At 42.3% G+C, this 21,535-nt stretch overlaps 1 protein-coding gene across 1 annotated transcript in view; it reads left to right on the top strand.

The window, feature by feature from the left end:
- Positions 1-21,315, top strand: part of ZCWPW2 (zinc finger CW-type and PWWP domain containing 2) — a 57,893-nt gene extending 36,578 nt beyond the window's left edge. The window contains exons 5-8 of the mRNA XM_080934113.1: positions 3,860-3,918; positions 5,984-6,051; positions 16,685-16,782; positions 20,914-21,315. Of these exons, the coding sequence (XP_080790239.1) occupies positions 3,860-3,918; positions 5,984-6,051; positions 16,685-16,782; positions 20,914-21,072 (384 nt within the window). The 3' untranslated portion in view covers positions 21,073-21,315. The remainder of the gene's footprint in view (positions 1-3,859; positions 3,919-5,983; positions 6,052-16,684; positions 16,783-20,913) is intronic.
- Positions 21,316-21,535: the final 220 nt, after the last annotated feature.

Below are 21,535 nucleotides of genomic sequence, written 5' to 3'. Positions count from 1 at the left end.
CAGGGCAAGGTGGCACGTACCTGTAGCCTCAGGAGGCAGGGCAGGAGGGGCAGGAGTTTAAGGTTATCCTTGGCTACCAGGGCTGTACCAGATATCATCTTTAGAAACTGTTCTAGTCCTTATTACTAATAAAAAAAGTTCCTTTAGAAAATCACCTTCAAGTTCTAAGAGTAATTTTCTTTTACTTTTGTGTTTCTATGCATAATACTCACTTAAAGATTTAGTTGAGATTAATTCACTTGAAATTTGAGTTATTAAGAGAATTTACCCTGTGTATGTATGGGTTTTGCATCTGTGGCTTGAACTAGCTGAAGGTAGAAAAATATTTTTTTAATTTGTCTGTTGGGGGTACTATTTACCACCCCCTTCTTCAGTTTCATCCCATCAAAACCAAAATCAATAATGGTTATTAGCATAACATAAAGTAGAAATTTGAGTAATTACTTTATGTTTCATAGATTGCAGATATGTCCCTAGATATTAGATGATCTTTCTCTGCTCAATTTCAGCAACTGCTGTTCAATGTCAGTGAGAATTAATGGAGCTGACTTATTACAGAATTCACATTTATAATAGACTCTGGTGTATAAACGTTTGGCTTCTGTATGATCTACTGATGACTTTGAGGTGCTATTTATCTTTTTGTTTATATGTTTAATGTCTTCAAATGTTTCAAAAATAACCTTCCCGTATAAGGTGCATACCAGAAATCCCCACGCCAGTGTACACTGGAGCACACACTCACGCAGACCACAGGGAACTATGCCCTGCCTTTTCTCCCATGAGCCCGTGTGCAGGGCGTCTTCTCTGGATTTATCACAGGGTTGGACTGAAGTGTTTGAACCTCACGAAAATGATGAAGACTATGTCTTCTTATTGTGTGATTTTGGGGGAGATTCTGTCTATTGTGTCAGAAAACCGTTCTTAGGTGTTATTCTAGGGTTTAGGCTTACAAGACGACAGAATCCCCACAGGCAGAGAAGTCACTGAGCATTCTTATTTTTTAATATTTATTTATTTATTTAGATGGGCACTTTACATGTATGTTTGCATACCAGGAGCAGGCATCAAATCCCATTACAGATGGTTGTGACCCATCATGTGGTTGCTGGGAATTGAACTCAGGACCTCTGGAAGAGGAATCAGTGCTCTCAACCTCTGAGCCATCTCTCCAGCCCTCACTGAGTATTCTTAATGTTGAGGTTAATAGGAGAAAAAAATGGTTAAACACATAACATTCTGAACATCCATTTCTTTGTCTGCAAAACATAATGCTGGATTTTAACCATTAAATGTTCTCTATATCAGCTCTTAACAATTTAGTTTAAGCATGTTTCAGAAGTCTCCCTAGAAACAGGGTCCCCTGCCAACATTCTTTCTCTCCCAGCATCTCCCTAGCTGAAATGACCAATGCCTTGAAAAAAAAAAACTGCACAGGAACAGGAAATGTTTGCAGCTGACTTGGATTTGCACAGAACCTCCAGCCAGAGGTCAGATAATCTGATCCTGGCTCCCTTGTCAGCTGTACTGCAAACCCAGCTTCCACTTTTATAGAAGCAAGTGAACGAGGGAATGACAAACCACCCTGAATTTTTGTGTTCAGTTCCTGAGAAAGCCTTTTAGAAAATTTCAATAGCAAGCCTTTAAAATCTCCGAGTAAAACCCCAAATCATAGAGCCCCTTGAAGCTTCATGCCAGTCTCATCCTTAGCCACAGTTGGAGGTGCTAATAGGAAATCCTTCATGGCTTTTGTTCAAGGTGGCACCGGGAGCCAGCTTCTATTTTTAGAGACAATTCCCTCTGTGCCTCTGTTCACCGCTTGAAGGCACACTCTAGTTGTTCTCTCTGGCAAGACCCTCAACCAAAGAAACCTACAGAGCTTAACTATAGCTGCAGAGAGCGGGAGGCAAGGAGACACCCGTGAGTCACACTGACAGGCACCGGCTCTGGTGCTGTCCAGAGGTCATGGGAACACCAGACTCTACTGAAAACTCACCTGGCTAGCATATGATAATTGACATGTAATGTTTACGTAAGAAACAATAGAATTAGATACCTTAAAAATAACATCCAAAATAGGGAGGGCAAAGGATCATTTCAGTCCTCACCCCTCTCGAGGGAATGCTGCGGCTGTCTGTTTAGGCACAACTGTATTTGCTGAGCCCTGCATTTGCTTGGGTTCAGCAGGCACCATCAATTATACCTGCTACAGGAAGCTGGTTTGCATCCTTCCTTCATGCCCACAACCCTGGCATCCTTTCCAGAGAAATGGGCATGCTGGCCTTGCAGATTTTTATAGCATATCTTTGAACAAAGTTTTCTATATTATTCAAAGAATGCAGATTCACCTTAGGAAACTCTGTCAAGGCAGGTAGCTCTTTAGTACTGACTGACAGTTCCCCTCAAGGGAAGGCTGTAATACATACATACGCCTGCTCTAAGAACAAAATGCTAGGTCTATGCTTTACACCTTCAGACTTTAGGCAGCTTGTTTCCTTTGTTTAAATCACAGCACATTTTCATTTACAAATTAGTCTTTTAAAAGAATCTCTCTCAGTGCTAGAAATCAAACTCAGGTCTTCTGTCTGCTCTATGAAAACTATAAAAGCTCTAGTTTTGAGCTCTATTCCCAGCCCCAGTTAGGCTTCCATGGTTCATTTAGTTTATCCTTTATCGTTGGTACTTCAAGCATCCTGTAAGATGTATTTTGATCAGACTCACTCTTCCGCCAACTCCTCCCAGATGCATCACTACACCCCAGCCTGTGCAGGAGTTTTGGCTTCTATTTTGTCATTGTTAGATTTTGTTAAACCACTCAGGTTGGCACTGTTCATGATGCGTGGAGGTGTGACCTTCTATTCATTGCCCATCATGTGGACGTGGGACTTGTCACCCGCATCCCCTCTCCATGCTAACTGAGGTTCTATCTGGCCTGCATTTGCACAGGTCTTGAGTTCACATGGATGTACACAATGCTTAATAACTTGTTTATCTCTACTTACCCTTGGTTTTTCTTTTAGGTTAAATCTCTGTGGCATGTCCTTTTGTAGCCCTTTCAGAAGAATTGCATTTTTAAAGTTCACTTTTACTTTGAAAGCTTGAATGAGTTTCTGAAAAATCAGACACAAACACCTGAAACAGGTGAAGAGTTCCGAAGTTCCTCTGCCGTGTTATTCAAATAGCCCCAGCCAGCACGACACTCAGCTTCCCACTTGAACTACACTTTATTATTAATTAATAGTCTAACTAATAATACTTTTCTACACTGTTGTTGATGAGGCACCAGAGCTGTCTGATCCTCAGTGCTCCAAGAGCAACCACTGTCGTGACTTCTGGGACCATTCATTAGTTTTGCTTGCTTTTGAACTTTATATAAACTAAACTATACATTGAAAACATTATTTTATGGGCTTTGCTTTTCTTGTATGTTCTAAATGCCTTTAATTTCAGCTATTCTTAACTAGTGAAGGTGGCATATGAGTTCCTGTGTGAGGTTTTTATGTTGTTTTTGTATGTCACCCTCTCTTAGTTTAGGAATCCTAGAGAACTAGAGAGGGATAGGGAGAGGGGGAGGGAGAGGGAGAGGGAGAGGGAGGAGAGGGAGAGGGGAGTTTAAATTTGGAAACCTTAATAGTCTTAGGAGACATAACTTTATATTTTTTACTTCAATTGTCTAGGCTGAGTTTTTTCTTTATGTCAGAAACACTGTTTTTCCATCTAACCTGGCAGGCCAGATTTATAAAACCTGCTCTGTGCTCTAGAGAGTGAAGTTCTGCCTGTTCTTTTTATAGTCAGAGAATCCCTGTTGTCTCCAGGACTTATATGACCACATCATTTTATTTTTGATCTTTATTTATAGATGCAAGTTTCAAAAAATAATACTGAAAAGAAAAGGCCCAAGGTTAGAAGGAGGAAAAGGTATGTTTTGTAAAATTAAAAGTATTTGGATAAAATTGAAATGTATAAATTGTATTTAACTATTGTATGACATTTTCCCTGTTTTTTTCTTCACTGGGTGAACATTGTGCTTAAGCCTTTTTGAGGGAATTAGTAAATTATCAGTAGGAAGCACAGAGAAACTTATGCTCTGTTGTGTTTGCTTTGGCTTTCCAGCAGGGTTTCACTATGTGGCCTAGGCTACTCTCAAACTACGCCCCCTCCTGCCTCAGCCTCGTGGATGCTCAGATCATAGGCACAAGTCAAAGTACTTGGCAGAGGAAGTTTTATATTCTTATAAGTATGTTGATCCAGAACGTTTTTACATATCTCTGCATATTCAGAGTATGCACATCTATCAGCTATTTTGTTTTTAAATTTTATTCATTTATAATCCATACACACACACACACACACACACACACACACATATATATATAGTAGAGGACTCAGACCAGCTTGTGTATGCTGCCTGGTTGGTGGCTAATTGTCTGGGAGTTCCCAGGTTAGTTGAGACTGCTGGTGTTCCTGTGGGTTGCTTTTCCCCTTCAGCTTCTTCAAGCCTTCCTTTAATTCAATCATAGGGGCCCCTGACTTCAGTCCAATGGTTGGGTGTAAGTATCTGTATCTGTCTCAGTCAGCTGCTTGTTGGGCCTCTCAGGGGACAGCCATGTTAGCTCCTGTCTGTAAGCACACCATAGCATCAGTAGTAGTGTCAATCTTTGGTGCCTCCCCATGAGACGGATCCCAAGTTGGGCTGAACAGTGGACTACCTTTCCTTCAGTCTCTTTTCCATTCTTGTCACTGAAGTTCTTTTAGACAAAAACAATTCTGGGTCAGAAATTTTAACGGGGTTGGTAATTCTGTCCCTCCTCTTGAGGCCCTGTCTATCTACTGGAGGTGGATTCTCCAAGGTCCCTTTCCCCACTGTTGGGCATTTTGGCTGAGGTCACTCTGGTTGAGTCCTGAGAGTCTCTCACCTTTCAGGTTGAACCAGAACTTTTAAAGATGATTATCATTTGAACATCCAAGATGTCTTTAGCTTAAAATAAGTAAGAGAAGCCAGGGTTAAATCTCCATAATAAAATAGTATGACACTGATGATATGTTCTAGTGCCTCTCACTGAACCACACTTAACATGTATTTTTCTGTTTGGGAACAGGGATGTACTAGGATTCCCACTCACAAATAAAGACTGCCATGCCTTTGCAAAAGAAAGCTAGTTATTAAATTACTTCTGTATTTATTTTATTTTATTTTGTTTTTTTATGTTAGAAATGTGTGGGACATGTACTTCCAAGCTACACATGGGGAGGGAAGAGGGCAAGTCTTAGGAATTGACTCTCCTCTCCCACCGTAGAGGGTCTTGGTAGCTCAGGTTGTCAGTCCTGTGCAAGGCTATCTCTACCCACTAGATAACTCATTCGTAAAAATGGACTTTGGTTGCCTTAGTTACACACCACAGTAATCCCATTACATGTAGTGAGCAGCATTTTACAGATACCTCCATTTAAAGGGTAAGACTCATGACTTGCAGAACTGACTCCTAGGAACTTCTGATGGCAACAGTGCATTGGCACAGACCTTTTCTTGTCAGAGTGCAGCATGATGGGAAGCTCGGCTTTGGCTTCCGACAGACGGGTTCTGTCATGGCACTGATTTACCTGTGCTACCAGACATCTCATTGTCTCTTTGGTTTTGGTGCCTCAGCTTCATTACATAATGAGGACAGTACTTACTTATAGACATGTTTGAAAGATGACTCTGTGAAGAATGACCGTGTGAGTGCTTGTCCTGTTAGCCGCTTGGGAGCTACTGAGAGCACAGGTCATACTTGTTCCCTGTGAGACAACCACGAAAACACACCCAAAGATTGAGATGTATACAGTCACAATATACAGTAACCAAATACACATTTGCATATATGCAGTAAATTGTGTATGTGCACATGTGCATGCATGCATTTGTATGTGTGTATATATGTGTATGCATGTCTGTATATGGGGGTTGCTCTTTTGAAACTAAATCTGTCAAAATCTTTTTTAGGGATGCTGCTTTAAAGTGCTCTGTTGAAATTTTTTGTTCCGATGAAGCCCTATCAAAGGAAAACATGGGTATGTGATGCTTGTCATGGTTTTAGTTACTTTTCCTGGATATAATTCAAAACTTGTAGTTGTTCTAAGAGAGCTTAGGGAGGCTCACAGAGACTGAAGTAGCAATCACAGAACTTACATGGGTGTGCTCTTGGACCTCTGCATATATATTATGGTTGTGGCTTGCTGCTTTTGTGGCACTCCTGACAGTGGCAGTGGGGGTGTCTAACTCTTTTTCCTGATCTTGAGACTCCTTCTTTTCCGGTTGGGTTCCCTGGCTCAGCTGTGAGATCGGGTTTTTGTCTGCTATTGTATCTTGTTCTGTCATGTTTGGTTGATGTCTCTGGGAGACTGGTCTGTTCTAGGAGGAGATGGGGGTAGGGTGGGTTAGGGGTAGGGGAGAGGTGACTGGCAGGAGGAGAGAGAGAGAAACTGCAGTCAGTATGTCTTGCATAAGAGAATAAAACTGTAGTTGTTTGTTTTTATGGGATACAAGGCTAATGTGAATATAAATCTACATATGTCTATGTCTATCTATATCTATCTACCTATATCTATCTATCTATATCTATATCTATATCTATATCTATCTATCTATCTATATATATATATATATATATATATATATATATATATATATGGGTAAAAGGTTAATGGGTCATTTTGTGTCAAATGGATGTCTTCAGTTTTCTTTGAGTGTCTGTCTTAATTAGAATGTCTCTGAAATTGCCATATATTCAGTGTCTTAAATAAAGTACTGACAGCTGTAGAAGAAAATGCTATCAACTGCTTCAGCCCAGACCTTTTCATCCCAAATCTATTGGAATTCAAAGAAAAAGGAAAATGGTACTAAAAGTAGCCTATAGCTTAGGCTGAATTAATTGCCACTGGGAATTGTCTTCTATTATTTTTCTATTGCTGTCATAAAGTAGCGTGGCCTAGGCAAAATGTTTAATTTGGCTTATGGCTCCAGAGGGTTAGAGTCCATGATGGTGTAGCCAAGGAACTGCTGAGATCTCACATCTTGATCCACAACCAGGAGGCAAAAAAAAAAAAAAAAAAAAAAAGAGCATTGAGAATCATAGCTGTCTTTTGATACCTCAAAGCCCAGTGACACTCCTTTTCCAGCAAAGTTACCCCTAATCTCAAACACGTCCACCAGCTGGGAACCAAGTATTGAAATACAGGAGGCTATGGAGTCGCTCTCATCCAAGCCACCACAGTGTCAGACTCAATAGAAGGGTGTGAATTCGAGCAGGAGGGTTGGCTCTCATGCTATTGATTGACTCTGCCACCATTTTCATGAATTTTCAAAAGTAAGCTGATGCTTTATTTACAAGGTGGGGTTGTAGTAGTCCTGCTTAAAGCACATCAGACTGGACATTCTGTTAATAGTGCTCCTCTTGAAGCCACCACATAACCGTGTATACTTCAAGTGACTAAATGAGCCACTTGCCTGTAGTCTCATGTATAAAAGAGTAAAGCCGGCAGAGGAAAGATGGAATATTTATTTTTACAGTCCTTTTTTTCCCCCCAAGTGTGGTAAAGTCCTGTTGTTCCTGTCTCTGTTTAAGGCTTCTGCTGTTGCTTTCACACTCCTGACTTCTGTTCTTGGCTACTTTTTCCTTTTGACTTCCATGATTAATTCAGCAGCAGGGCAACAGTATGTGTGTCCCCTAAATGGACACACAGAGGAGGGCTAGCCACCTTACCCAAAGGCTGTCTTAGGGTTTTATTGCTGTGAGCAGACACCATGGCCAAGGCAACTCTTATAAGGACAACATTTCATTGAGTCTGGCTTAAAGTTCAGAGGTTCATTCCATTATTATCAAGGTGGGAGCATGGTAGCATCGAGGCAGGCATGGTGCATGCAGAACTGAGAGTTCTACATCTTCATCTGAAGGCTACTAGCAGAAAAAAAGGCTTCCAGGAAACTACAATGAGTGTCCTAAATTCCATACCCACAGTGACTACTACAACTGGGCCACAACTTCTATAGTGCCACTCCCTGGGCTGTGCATATACAAACCATTACTGGATAGTCTCAACAATGTTAAAATTCCAAAGTCCAAAGTCTCTTCTGAGAGTCATCCAATCACTTTATTGTAATCCCCAAAGCAAGACAAGAAACCAGCTGGGCAAACTCCAAATTCTGCATGTCCATGGCTGATGTCAAAGCAGTTTTCAGATCTCCAACTCTTTTTTTTTTTTTTCATCTTTGTAGACTTCAACAAACTTCCTTCTCCTGGGCTGGTTCCACTCCCTATTAGCAACTTTATTCGGTAGATAGTTCATGGCTCTGGCATGTTGGACAACTTGGGGTCTCCAAGACAACTTCAGTGTTACAGATACTTGTTTCAATGTCTGGGATCCACACATGATCTTCTTCGTTCCTCCAAACGTCTGGTTTCATCAGCTCTGTCCTCTGTAGCACTCTAAGCTCAGGTTGATCCACTCCATTGCCACTGCTGTTCTTGATGATCATCGTATGGTACTGGCATCTCCAATATGCTGGGGTCTTCACTACAACTAGGCTTTACCAATAACATAGTTGACCTGGACTATCAACTACAACTGAGGCTGTACCTTCATCAATAGCCATCCATGGCCTCTAACAGTGCCAAGCCTCAGATGCTCTTCATGACCACTTCATACCTTCCAAACCAGTACCACCTGAGAGACTATTACAAAATACCAAGTACAGCTGCAGCATGAAGTACAGCCTTGGCTATTTCTAGAACACAGTTCCTTTGTGCTCTCAGAAAACACTTCCCAGAAGATTTGACCTTAGTGATTAATAACTAATTTCCTAGCTCCAGCTAGAGTCTATTCTGGACTCTAAAGCCAGAGTCACGTGGCCAAAGCTGCTACGTTCTGCTGCTTGCTGGAGCTGAAACATGGCCCCCTTGTTCTATTACATTATCACCAGCTTTGTTTTCCAACTCCTTAACTGCCTAAGCTTGGCTGTCCTAGAACATGCTTTGTAGACTGTAGAACTCAGGGATCTTATACTGTGGGATTAAAGGCATATGCCACCATGCCTAGATTTAAACTTTTCTTCACCTAGAACCTGCTTCGTCCTAGGCTGGCCTTGAACTCAGAGATCTGTTTGGCTTTGTCTTCTGGGATTAAAGGTATGTACCACCATGCCTAAATCTAAACTTAGCTGGAAAGGATCTTGCCCCCAATTTCTTTAATCTGTCATCTCCTAGAACACACTTCCTGGTGCTCCTTTAATATTTGAACTATATACTTTATATTTTCTTTTCTAAGCTTTGCTATGCTTGTTCAAAATGCTCTTCATGAGACTTAACCAGAGAACAAAGTCTCTACTGGGGTTTTTTTGAGACTTCCTTTGTCAGTGCAGTTAATATAAATCTCTTTAGTTTAGATTCAGGTAGACTCTTCAGACAAGGGCAAAAAGCAGCCACATTCTTCATCAAAATACCACAAAACAGTCTCTAGGCCACGTTCTGAAATTATTCTCCTCTGAAACCTGTTGGGCCAGGTCTGGACAGTTAAAATCATACTCTGCAACAAAGTCTTCCATATTCCTACTAGAATAACCTATTTAAACCCAACTTACAGTATTCCACTGCATTCCAGAATCCCCAAATGCACATTCCTCCAAACAAAAGCATGGTTAGGCCTATCTCAGCAATGTCCCACCCCAGGCCCTGGTACCAACTTCTGTCTTACTTAGAGCTTTATTGCTGTGGACAGACACTATGACCAAGGCAACTTCTATAAGGGCAACATTGCATTGGGTCTGGCTTACAGGTTCAGAGGTTTAGTTCATTATCATCAAGGTGGGAGCATGGTGCAAGCAGAGCTAAGAGTTCTCCATTTTCAGCTGAAGGCAGCTTAGCAGAGACTAGCTTCCACACAGCTAGGATGAGGGTCTTAAAGCCCACTCCCCACCATGACACACCTACTCCAACAAGGCCACACCTATTCCAACAAGGTCACACCTTCTAGTAGTGCTACTCCTTGGCTTGAACATATATACAAACAGTTACAGGTTCCTATACCAGCCCCTTTTCCTTCTAAGGTGGGTACATTTGGAGCTGCCCTTCCTTCCCTTCTGTTATATTTGTTTTCTCTCTGTACTTGATCCTTTTTTTCTGAAGGGGAGCCCTTTCCTACATTTTACCTAACTAGTTTCAGTGGTCAAAGGCCACCGTAAAGATCGTCCCATCACATGAAGACCTTCCATTCCAAATCCCCAGTGTCATCTTTACCCTTCACTGAGCAGCTCAAACAGAGATTGAATGAAGAATTGACAGTGAGGACTGTAACAGGATAAGTCCAAGCAGAATGTATACTATAAATGTCTGTGAAGGTGAACTTTGATGTTGGAGGCAAATTGAGATCTGAATTAAAGAAGGCTTAGAGAAACCCAGCCCTTCCTACGGCCATTTGTCAGGTATATAAGAATAGTTAACTTGTGTAAGAAGAAACTTCAGCAAGCCCTGTAAAGAATGGCAATTTTATGATAAATCCTTCACACACACACACACACACACACACACACACACACACAAGTTTTCCTAAGTTCTCTGAGTAACTTAAACTTTTGAGAATAAGTCATTCAGTCACTTGAGCAATGTTGTGGATTGCGTGTAGAATCACGCAAACATGGAGGCTTTCTGAGGAGGGCACCTCTGAGGGAAGTAGAGCCAGAGGATGTGCCTTTGAGGGTTGTGCTAGCTTCCCAGTCCTAGTCCCACTCTGGTCCCTGCTCAGCCTTGAAGCCGGCGGCTCTGCTCTGCCGCACACTCCAGTTGCAGTGATGTTTTACTCAAGCACCAGGCCAAGCAAACAGAAGTGGAAACCCTCTAAGTCTTGAAAAAATATTGCTCCATAAATTGTCTGTTAGGTATTTTGTCACAACAATGAGAAAATTAATCCAAAGAACCTTTGTCAGAATCCTTCCCAAGTGGGAATTGACAGCCAGAAAACCCACTGGTAGTCAGCCGGATGGCCCCCCAGACAGCCTCGTTATTTCAGATCTACCACCAGCAGCACTAGGAGTAACATTTCACTGCATTCCACGGCTGCATTTCATGGCTGCAGAAGCCAAGACTCTTGCTCCAGAAGGCTTCGCTCCAGTCATGACCACCTAGACACTTCATATGGTTCTTGGAGGACATCGCTTTTAGGATAAGACTCAGTCTGTGTAAAAAGAGGCTTTTTTGATGACAAGTGAGATATACACTTACCTTTGGACATAAGTTTTAGAACGCAGTTAGGAATTGCATTGGTTGAAGAAAGTAGCAATAGTAGGTACTCCTTCCGATCCGTGATCTTCTTATGTATGGTAGTTGGCTAGGCTAACATAGGTATGATTTCCCTGTAAAGATGTAAAAACACTGAGCTAATCCATCGTGTTCTGTCTTACCACCAAAGATTAAAGAGTAGGAGTCATTAAACCACTTCACTGTTTTCTTTCCCAGAGGAAATATCAGGAGACAGTGGTTCCTTTTCGTTCCTGACACTTCTGGAGACTGTGAATGAGGCTCCATAGGTGGAGTGCTCACCTAGCCAGCACACAGCTCAGGATTTCATGCTCAGCACCGCAGAAGCTTGGTGTGGTGGCACATGCCTCTAAGGTCATTCTCAGGCAAGCCAAGGATGCATGAGAGTGACCCTGTGCAAAAGCTAAACAATCACCATCGATTGTAAAAGAACCTTAAGGAACTGTGGAATGCTCAGCCTAAATCATATAAATCTACACCCACCCACGCAAGGCCCAGGGATCATGGTGGAAGACAGAGAAAAGGAAGAGCCAGAGGCATGGGTGACTACAAGGACAGAGCAGGGCAGTTTACATTTGAGAGCTCACAGCAACTCGAGACATCCTGCACAAGACATGTGTAGGCTTACGGCGGACAGTTCCAGAATGGAGATGGCAGGTGGGCACTACATCAGACTAGCTAAGGAGCACTCACAAGTAGTAGCTGCTGGGAGAGAGACCGTTTCCTTCACAGATGTAGCTGGGGCCAGTAGATGTCACCCTGCAATGATTGCCACACAAACCAGAGCACACAGACATCAGTTGATAAGAAAAAGAGAGAAGGTAAAGTTGGGTGGATAGAAAGGTGGGAAGGATCTGGAAGGAGTGGGGATCAGTGACTTTCATTAAAACACAAGGTACAGAATTTTCGAAGAACGGATAAAAATGAGAATAAAAGCAAATAAATAAAAAAAAAAAAAACACCAGGCATGTAAGGAACAACAAAACTCTTTCCAAACTTGTAAATTTCTATCAGTGTCTCTGTGGATCCCTATCATTAAAATGCCTTCCTTGAGCGCACTGGGTCGTGTGGACAGTGCTGCCCTTCTTCCAGAGGCCTTAACAACAAATGAATGGATGAGTTACCACAGGGGACCAAGTAGTTTACTGAGCTAACTGATAGAGCTTGACAGGAGTGTGGGTGACCCCAGAGCAGCCACACTGGACAGTCTTTACCAAGTATGCTTGACGGCTTTTCCATCGCTGCAGAGATGGTATCCAGGATTCTCGAGTACTTCCCTAACCTACACACTCTAACCTGAGACTCCAAGGCCATGTGCAGCTAGGGCAGCATTGCATACAAATGCCTAGGTGGAATGGCCTGATGCTCAGTGAGGGTCCAGTGACCCACCCATGCCTTCTAGGAAGGAGCGCAGGCACCAACAGGCTTCACAGTGATAGACTCTCACGAGAAGGCATAGGTGATCTCATGGAGGGTGCAGCAGTTTGGTTCAGAGGATAGCACTTAGAGCAATCTCTTTCCCAGCATCCATATCCAATTTCTTTATAGCATTGTGAGCCTCAGGTCCAGTGCTTGTTGCTTGTCTGCCAATTCTTCAGAACAGAGAGGTGAGGGGAAAAAAATCTCATTAATTCAGAGTACAATACATGGTTATAAAGGGTACGCCAGCATCAAAGCACCTTCTGTGAGAACCCAGATATACAGAGATCTTTTATTAGAGAAGGAAGGGAAATCAGGGGACAGTGTGCTCCTGTGAGGACCACCTGCTGATGCCCAGTGGCTTCTGTAGTTCAGGACGCATGTCTCCTCTTTTCTTTTCGGCTGGTGCATCACTGGCCTCTGGGGCTACCTCCTGTTGCTCTCTAGACAATCATTCTTTCTGTATAAAGCTGCATGGCAAGTGACATGCTTTGTGTTAGGTGACTTCTGGAACTGAAGGACAAGGGGCATCATTTCATGGTGTGGTTGTATCTGAAGGAACTAGGCCTTCTCGGCTTATGAATGTAGAGAGAGATTATTTAACAGCTCACACCTTAACCATGGACATAGTCTTTATATTTTCTTCAGAGTCAATACAATTTGGCCCATTTAAGCCTTTTGATGTGACTTCACTTTAGAAATTTGAATGCCAAGCAAAGGGAAGAGAAACAACCTTGCAAAGGACAAAACACAGGAAACCACTGTTGCAGTGGCTCCCACAAGGGTGGGGTCAGTCCTGTTCTGTGACAGAAGGTGACCTATGTCCAAGTTCTCAGCCTCAATTTCCTAGCGTACTCACACGATAGTTTCTTATTTCCCTGCCTTAGATTTGCTGTTTGGAGATGGAATTTCCCCCTCTCCTCCTCTTCCCTCACCCTGTCTCTACTTTCCTTCTTCCCTCTCCTTTTCAACTTGTCAACAGTGAGTTGAATCAAGTCAGGAAACTAAGGATAATCACCACAGATAGGAGATGATTGGTTATACAGTCGGCAGAGGCATTCCTTCTGTCCCCAGCTTTGGAGGATATCATTGACCAATTCTGATAACTGAGTCTGTAGATTACAGTAACTGCCATTTCTTAAGAGTTATTTTTGAATTTCCGTGTACAATATAGGACTGCTTATAGAAAAGCAAGATTCCTGTTGCTCTGGAAGCAGAAATCAACATCAGTCAAGTTGTTAAGAGCCCTGGCCAACTGATGAAGTTCTCCATTACTCTGTCTACCCTTTGAATAAAAGGCAGAGCAAACACTTTCCCAGATTACAGTGAACTTGGCAATGACATACCTCATTGTAACCTGAGTGTACTTTAGCCTAGTGTCAGAAGTATAGAGATGTTTGCTTGCCATTTTCTTTTATAGTATAGCTTATAAAATTCATCTTTTCAACAGGATATTAAATTTCAGTGTCAGTTTTTATAAACTCAGAATGTAAAGTAGGAAAAACATTGTGAGGGGAACCAGAGAGTCAGCCCGAGGATAAGCACAAACAGTGCCTGTGAATTAACAGGTGCAGTTACTGAAACGGAGCCTACCACAGAGAAGCAGTGGAGATGGCTCCATGTGTCTGAGCCCTTGTGTCTCGAGCCTGACACCATGAGCTGAGTCCCCAGAACGCCTGTGAAGGCTGGATGTGGCAGCACACAGCAGTGATTGCAGCAGTCCCACTAAGAGACAGGAGACACAGGAGAATGAAGCCAGCCTAGAGTGTGCTGCATGCAGAAACAGTGGAGATCCTGAGAACAGAGCCTCTTCCTCAAAGTTGTCCTCAGACCTCCACATGCATGCTGTGGTACACACACACACACACACACACACACACACACACACACACACACGTAAATAAGTAGACATTTTAAATCTAGTAAAATGGGGTGTTAATTTCATCCACTGTGCTTCAGTACAGCATGCATTCCTCTAGCAAGTTTGATTCAGTAGACACAGTAAATCCATGTTTAAAATGAATTAAAATAAGGTGGTTCTTAGGCCCAGCAAACTCTGAGTACTCCTGATCCAGAATGGAATCCTCTGTTGACTTCAGCCATAAGGAAAGAAAACAGATGCTTTGGAAGGTAACCCGCATGTCAACTGCAAGCCTTGTTTGTCTTGCTTTTAAACACAAGAGTTTACTCCCAAGCTTCTTTTGGGTTATTTCAAAAACAAATTTTGCAAATAGCCTATTGTTGGCTGGGAAGAGATCACCACGAGGAAGGCTTCTTAGTCCATGCTTACTTTCTTGAGTTCCTGGCCCACAGTAGAGGCACCATAAATATGTATCGATTGAATAGAATGCTTAGGCAGAGAGATGCTGGTCAGCATATTTATGCAGATTATAATGTGTGTAATATGCAAAATGGATACAAGGAAAATTGGTTTTCCTGTGCCATAGCAACAACCACAGGGAGATTTTGTTTCCTAACTGCCTGATTTTGGTCAATACTGCTATTAATAGTGCTTTATTGGATTTGAAATTCTCCTCCTTATGTCCTGCCTGGGTACATTTAGATGTTCCTTGAACTTCCAGCTGTGCCAAGTGACAGGACTTGTGATGATCTGCCCTGGCACAGAGGAGGAAGTGTGTCAGACTGTTGTGTCAGACTGCAGGGATCAGAGTGGAAGGCGAGGGTGTGACTTTCCCTCCAGGTTACTCTGGCTTTGGGCAGGCTTCTGTCTCTGGTGCCATACAGCAAGCTGAGTGTGTGCTTTTTCTCTGACCTTTGCTTCAGCAAGACTTTGTGTCAAGTAAAACTGCTGTTAGATGTAGGTAGAGAATTCAAATGCATATTGTTAATCAGAACACAATTCTGTCATTATCATAGGCTCTTTCTTAGGTGGTGGTGGGGTCATTATTGTATCTCAGCATATTAAATGAAGTAGTAAACACCCTTTACTTAAAAGCTCTGAAAAAAAGACATTTGTCAGCATAGTGTTTTCTTTTTAAAATCATGCTGGGCAATTAACATATGTTGTCACTTGGGTTGGAAATGGATGAACCCACGGAGCCTTGGAGATGGCCCAGTAGTTAAACGGCTAGCCGTACAAGTGTGAGGACCAAAGTCAGAATCCCCAGCTGCAAGCTGACCAGTCATCATGGAACTCCGGGCTCCTTCCTTAGTAAATAAGGTAACAGAGCAATGGAAGGTCACCCCTGACACCAACCTCAGGCCTCTAAAAGCACCCACAAAAGTGCATGTGCACCCTGCAGAGGCACCTCTCACACAGGGTCCCAAACATGAAAGTCGAAAGAGGGGGAAAAGAAAGGTTGAGCGCAGTCAGCCCAGCTGTGTTCCCTCACTAACAGCAGGCACCGGGCATTCCAGCTCCTCCCACGCACGTTCCCAACTACCTGGCTCTCTTAACTTTGTGTTCTTCCCAAAGAAAAATGATCTAGTCTCAATACTTATGGTCATTTATAGGAGCATTGTGGACATACCAGGGGACACGGCCTGTAAAGAAGACTGACTTCCCCACATCAGCTGCCTATGGCTCCTGGTCCTCATATGAGCTCTACAACCTTGATTGAGTGTGGGACCCTGGGACCACAGTTAAGAAGACATGCAGCAGCTTCTAATGAGCTTTTTATATTTCAAAAGCATTTTGCATTATATACATACCAAAAAAATTAACTATTCATTTCAAAGAATTATAAAATTTTAGCCTGGAAATTCATAATAGAATTTGTAACAAGCAGAGGTCCTATATAAAAACCATACAATAACAAAAATTAAGCAGGTAAGAAAAAGCTATAACAAAATGTCTTAATTTTTAAAGCTAAGTAAAGATTTTTTTTAATATTAAAGTTAATTTTTACTTTTTATTTCTGTATTACTTAGAAGAATTCCCTCTTGGTGATTAAGATTATGAATTGGATGGAATTAACTAAAGATGCAGCTGTGACTGTGTTCATGATTTCCTTTAGTTGTCTCTGAGACAGAAGGTTTACTGAAAGAACTGGAGAAAATGCTGCAGCAAGTGCAAGAACCCACAGCCAAAGAGGACGAGTCAGGGGAAGAGCAGGTCAGTATCCAGAGGTACCAGACTTCACATCTTAATCAGATACAGTGCCTTTCTCCATGTGTGAAACTGGAGCCACCGATCAGCATGATGCTAATAAACTAGAGGCTGACAGGAAAAATAAGTGTTTACACAAAGGTAGTCCTTTAATTCTACATCTTTGGGGTTGGGATGAAGGAAGATGCAGAGGCTCCTTGTAGCTGAGGGACTGTTGTGAGAGACCTTGTATCAGCCATCATGAAACAGCACCTGACAGAATGACTAAAAGAAATGTCAGTTCATTTCAGAGGTCATATTGGTACAGAGTACTTCATATCTGGGTGAGACAGGAAGCAGAGGAAAGAGAAGACAGGAAGGGGCCAGGGCAAGAGAGTACCCATGGGCATGCTCCCAGTGACCTACTTCTACCAGCCCGACAAAATCAAAACTCCAGAAACTTGCAATTTAACCATCAGATTTATCTTAGTAAATTCTCACTCCACAAAATGTTCAGTCAATAAACTGATATGATATAATTAGCCCACCCAGATAAGACAAACTGTCCTATAATAATCTATCCCTTATAAGATAATCATAGCTACCGGTGGCTAATTAAAACCACACAGAGATTGAGCCTCCTTGTCCTCCTCCATCTCCCCTTCTCCTCTCTTGGCTTCTCTCCCCCTTCCAAAACTCTGTCCGCACCTTTCTTTTTCACTGCCCAATCACAGGCCTTGCCTTATCTTGTGCCTCCCCTCACCTGTATATCAACATTGTTCTACTTAGAGAGCCATCTTAGGAGGTAGATAAGACAAATGGGGACAATGTCAGAGGTGACAGTGGCAGTGCTAGTTCCAAGAGAAAATGGATTCTTAAGTTCCTCTCTTCTTTCCCACATGCTCACCCAGGGACACTGCATCTCTGCCAGTCCCCCTCAGTGACATATGAATTTAGAAGTGGGTGGATTATTGATACATGTTGTCAGACTGCCGGCTTCGTGTAGATCCTTAGCCAGTATGAAGACATGGATCTTTCATCTTTTTTCTAGCTCTCTTGTGATGGGGTCTTCTTTGGTGGTGTAGGTTCTCTGTGTAGTAGAAGCTGTCCTCAAACATTAATCTGCCTGTCTAACTCCCAAGTGCTGGAATCATAGGTGTTCAGCTCAAAATAAGTCTGTAACGCCCTTCTTACCGAGTTAAAGGTTAAGGAAAGCACACAGAATCTAGCATCGTAGAGATGAATGTGTTAGAGGGAGTAAACATCAGCTCTTGCTGGGCTGGAAAACACAGAAAGCTCCCAGTCAGTGCCAGCAGCACAGCCACCCTGAGCCTTAGTGCATTTCTCCACCACACTTCCTGTACACTGGCTTCTTCCCATGTGTGGAGACTGGCGACAAGGGTTATAATACAAATAGTGTGTGTGTGTGTGTGTGTGTGTGTGTGTGTGTGTGTGTGTGTGTGTCTGAATTATATATGTAATATACAGGTAAATATATGATAACACAAATCACAATACAAATATAAATATGCAAATTATCCCTTCTTAGCAATCATGTGCTCATTCAACACTGCATGGTTTTATGCGATATGTTTTGTGGTTTGTGGTTTTTGTTTTACCCTTTTTTTTTCTTTTCAGCCCCAGCAGTTTGTCTTTTCAAAAACATAGCCTGGCTGGTTTTTATAGTGACATTCTGGAGTTTTTACAGCTATAGGCTGGCTTCTGTTTTGCCATTAGAACTAGTAGCTTGATGGAACAGAAATCACTTTTGATTTTTATTTCTAATGCTAAGATACAGTTTTAATACAGCCCCAGGTAGGCCTTCTTTTTGGTTTAGATTCTTGTATTCTGTGCTTTCAAAAGGCATTTAGGAACTATGAAAGTTACTTGTTTTAACTTCCTGCTAGGTGAGTACCTCCTACCGGCTCTCACTAGCAGCTTCTGATGTGCTCTGGATGCTTAGGGCCTCCTCACTGGTAATGAGGAGAGCAGCCATGAAACCAACCGTTAAAGCTGTAGCAATTCCCACCTTAAAAGTAAAGAAATAGTCACACCTCGAGACTTGTTCCTTTATTTTTTCTTTATTTTCGTTGTTTCTGCAAAGAATTAATGTGGCTTCTACTTAAAATTGGAGATGTGCTTTATGTAGGTTTTTTTTTTTTTTTTGAAGATGCTTTCTGATACACTAAACACATTAAAGGGAGTCAGGAGATAATTTCAAATCTGGACTACGTTGATTGTGAGCAGATACCATGTGAACCCCTTTCAGAGGTTCGGATTTGCTGTTTTCTTCATTGCTGCTCTGTCAGATTTCCTATGATTCCTGAATACATGTGCCAGTCATGAAGGTAGAAAGAGCACACACCCACCAACACTCTTTCCTCTGTGCTCTGGCACATGAGCTTCCTCACCTGAGTCTCTTCCCAAGGACACTCTTCTTTAGCTAAAGTGTCAACACAGCCTACAGTGTCTGACAAGACAGCAATGAAGAATTAACCAGACTTTGATAAACCCACCTCATTTTAAAATAGATAATCACTGTGTAAATACCCATGTTTGCTGAATAATCATTTGGATTAAAAGGTACATATTATATCGTGAACTACATGCATATCCTTGTCTTTCAATTGCATGAGAAGCTGCTCTTTCTATAGTAAGACTTGAAACTAAACTGACGTTTGTGTGTGTGTGTGTGTGTGTGTGTGTGTGTGTGTGTGTACAGTGTACTACTACTGTCTTTCCCATCTAAGCTATAGTAAGGGCATTTTGTGGATAATGTAAATATTTATTGAAGAATGGTCACAGAATATGTAACTGAAAGCATTTTAATATGTATTTTATATAATATTTTTTAAAAGCAATATAGAAAAATGAGATGGAAGATTATACTATCCCAAGGTAGAAACTTAAAAATGTAAGTAGATGACATTGGAGAAAAGAGGCAGAACCTCAGCAACAACTTAAACACATACACACGTGCACGCACATGAATACACACACACACACATACACATGTCTTTAATAGACGGCATGTTATATACAGAGATTATCATCTGATCGCCTGCACAGAAAACCCTGTGCATTGATGTGCTGGAGAAATACTAATATCGGAAACCAAGGGGTCTTCTATAACTGTGATGACTGTGCAGGAGCTGCTGTAGCTGTGATGACTGTGCAGGAGCTGCTGTAGCTGTGATGACTGTGCAGGAGCTGCTGTAGGTGTGATGACTGTGCAGGAGCTGCTGTAGGTGTGATGATTGTGCAGGAGCTGCTGTAGGTGTGATGACTGTGCAGGAGCTGCTGTAGGTGTGATGACTGTGCAGGAGCTGCTGTAGGTGTGATCACTGTGCAGGAGCTGCTGTCTGTAGCTGTGATGACTGTGCAGGAGCTGCTGTAGGTGTGATGACTGTGCAGGAGCTGCTGTAGGTGTGATGATTGTGCAGGAGCTGCTGTAGCTGTGATGACTGTGCAGGAGCTGCTGTAGCTGTGATGACTGTGCAGGAGCTGCTGTAGGTGTGATGATTGTGCAGGAGCTGCTGTAGGTGTGATGACTGTGCAGGAGCTGCTGTAGGTGTGATGACTGTGCAGGAGCTGCTGTAGGTGTGATCACTGTGCAGGAGCTGCTGTCTGTAGCTGTGATGACTGTGCAGGAGCTGCTGTAGGTGTGATGACTGTGCAGGAGCTGCTGTAGGTGTGATGACTGTGCAGGAGCTGCTGTAGGTGTGATGACTGTGCAGGAGCTGCTGTAGGTGTGATGACTGTGCAGGAGCTGCTGTAGGTGTGATGACTGTGCAGGAGCTGCTGTAGGTGTGATGACTGTGCAGGAGCTGCTGTAGGTGTGATGACTGTGCAGGAGCTGCTGTAGGTGTGATGACTGTGCAGGAGCTGCTGTAGGTGTGATGACTGTGCAGGAGCTGCTGTAGGTGTGATGACTGTGCAGGAGCTGCTGTAGGTGTGATGACTGTGCAAGAGCTGCTGTAGGTGTGATGACTGTGCAGGAGCTGCTGTAGGTGTGATGACTGTGCAAGAGCTGCTGTAGGTGTGATGACTGTGCAGGAGCTGCTGTAGGTGTGATGACTGTGCAGGAGCTGCATCTGTAGGTGTGATGACTGTGCAGGAGCTGCTGTAGCTGTGATCATCTGTATGGCTCTTTTGCAGTTGTCTCAGTTCAGCTCAGATGCTTCCATGGGCTTCGTTCAGCACTACCATGAAGAAGACTGTATGGGGACTGACGGGACAGGACTAAAAGTTGGAGAATGGATTGAGACTGTAACTAACAATCTACAAAAGATAGATGCCCTAATATCTGAATTCTAGGGTGTTACCCAAAAGTTAATTATAAAAGCACAGCAGTCTTTATATTTTCCTGTCAAAAATTTAAAAATGTTTAGTGAATTAAGCATAAAAATTTGTATTTGTTATAAATTTATGCGTTGTTACTGTCCATGGCTTTGAGAGTCTATCAAGTTGCATTTAAGTTAGGGTGTTAAAATTTTATGATTCTAAACAATCTTTGTTTGTATTTGTAAACTGTTTTGCTTGTTTTAATTTTATAGTTGTTTATGAAACCTAATCATAAACATGTGCCTTACACGAGTTTTTAGGCTTTCTTCAAATATGACTATTAAAATGGCCACCTGTTCTGTTCACAAGTTTTAGTGAGAACTCAAATGTAACACATGTACAAAGTGGTTCTATAGTTGGATGGAACTAGCTTAAGCTATAAGGAAATATAGTCCTATAATAAAGTTTGAGAATTCTCAAAAGACAAAAATGTCGA

Source organism: Micromys minutus (genome assembly GCF_963924665.1).
Source record: "Micromys minutus genome assembly, chromosome: 21".
NCBI lineage: Eukaryota > Metazoa > Chordata > Mammalia > Rodentia > Muridae > Micromys > Micromys minutus.
Note: the sequence above shows the minus strand (reverse complement) of the source record. Positions and strands in the feature narration are given on the sequence as shown.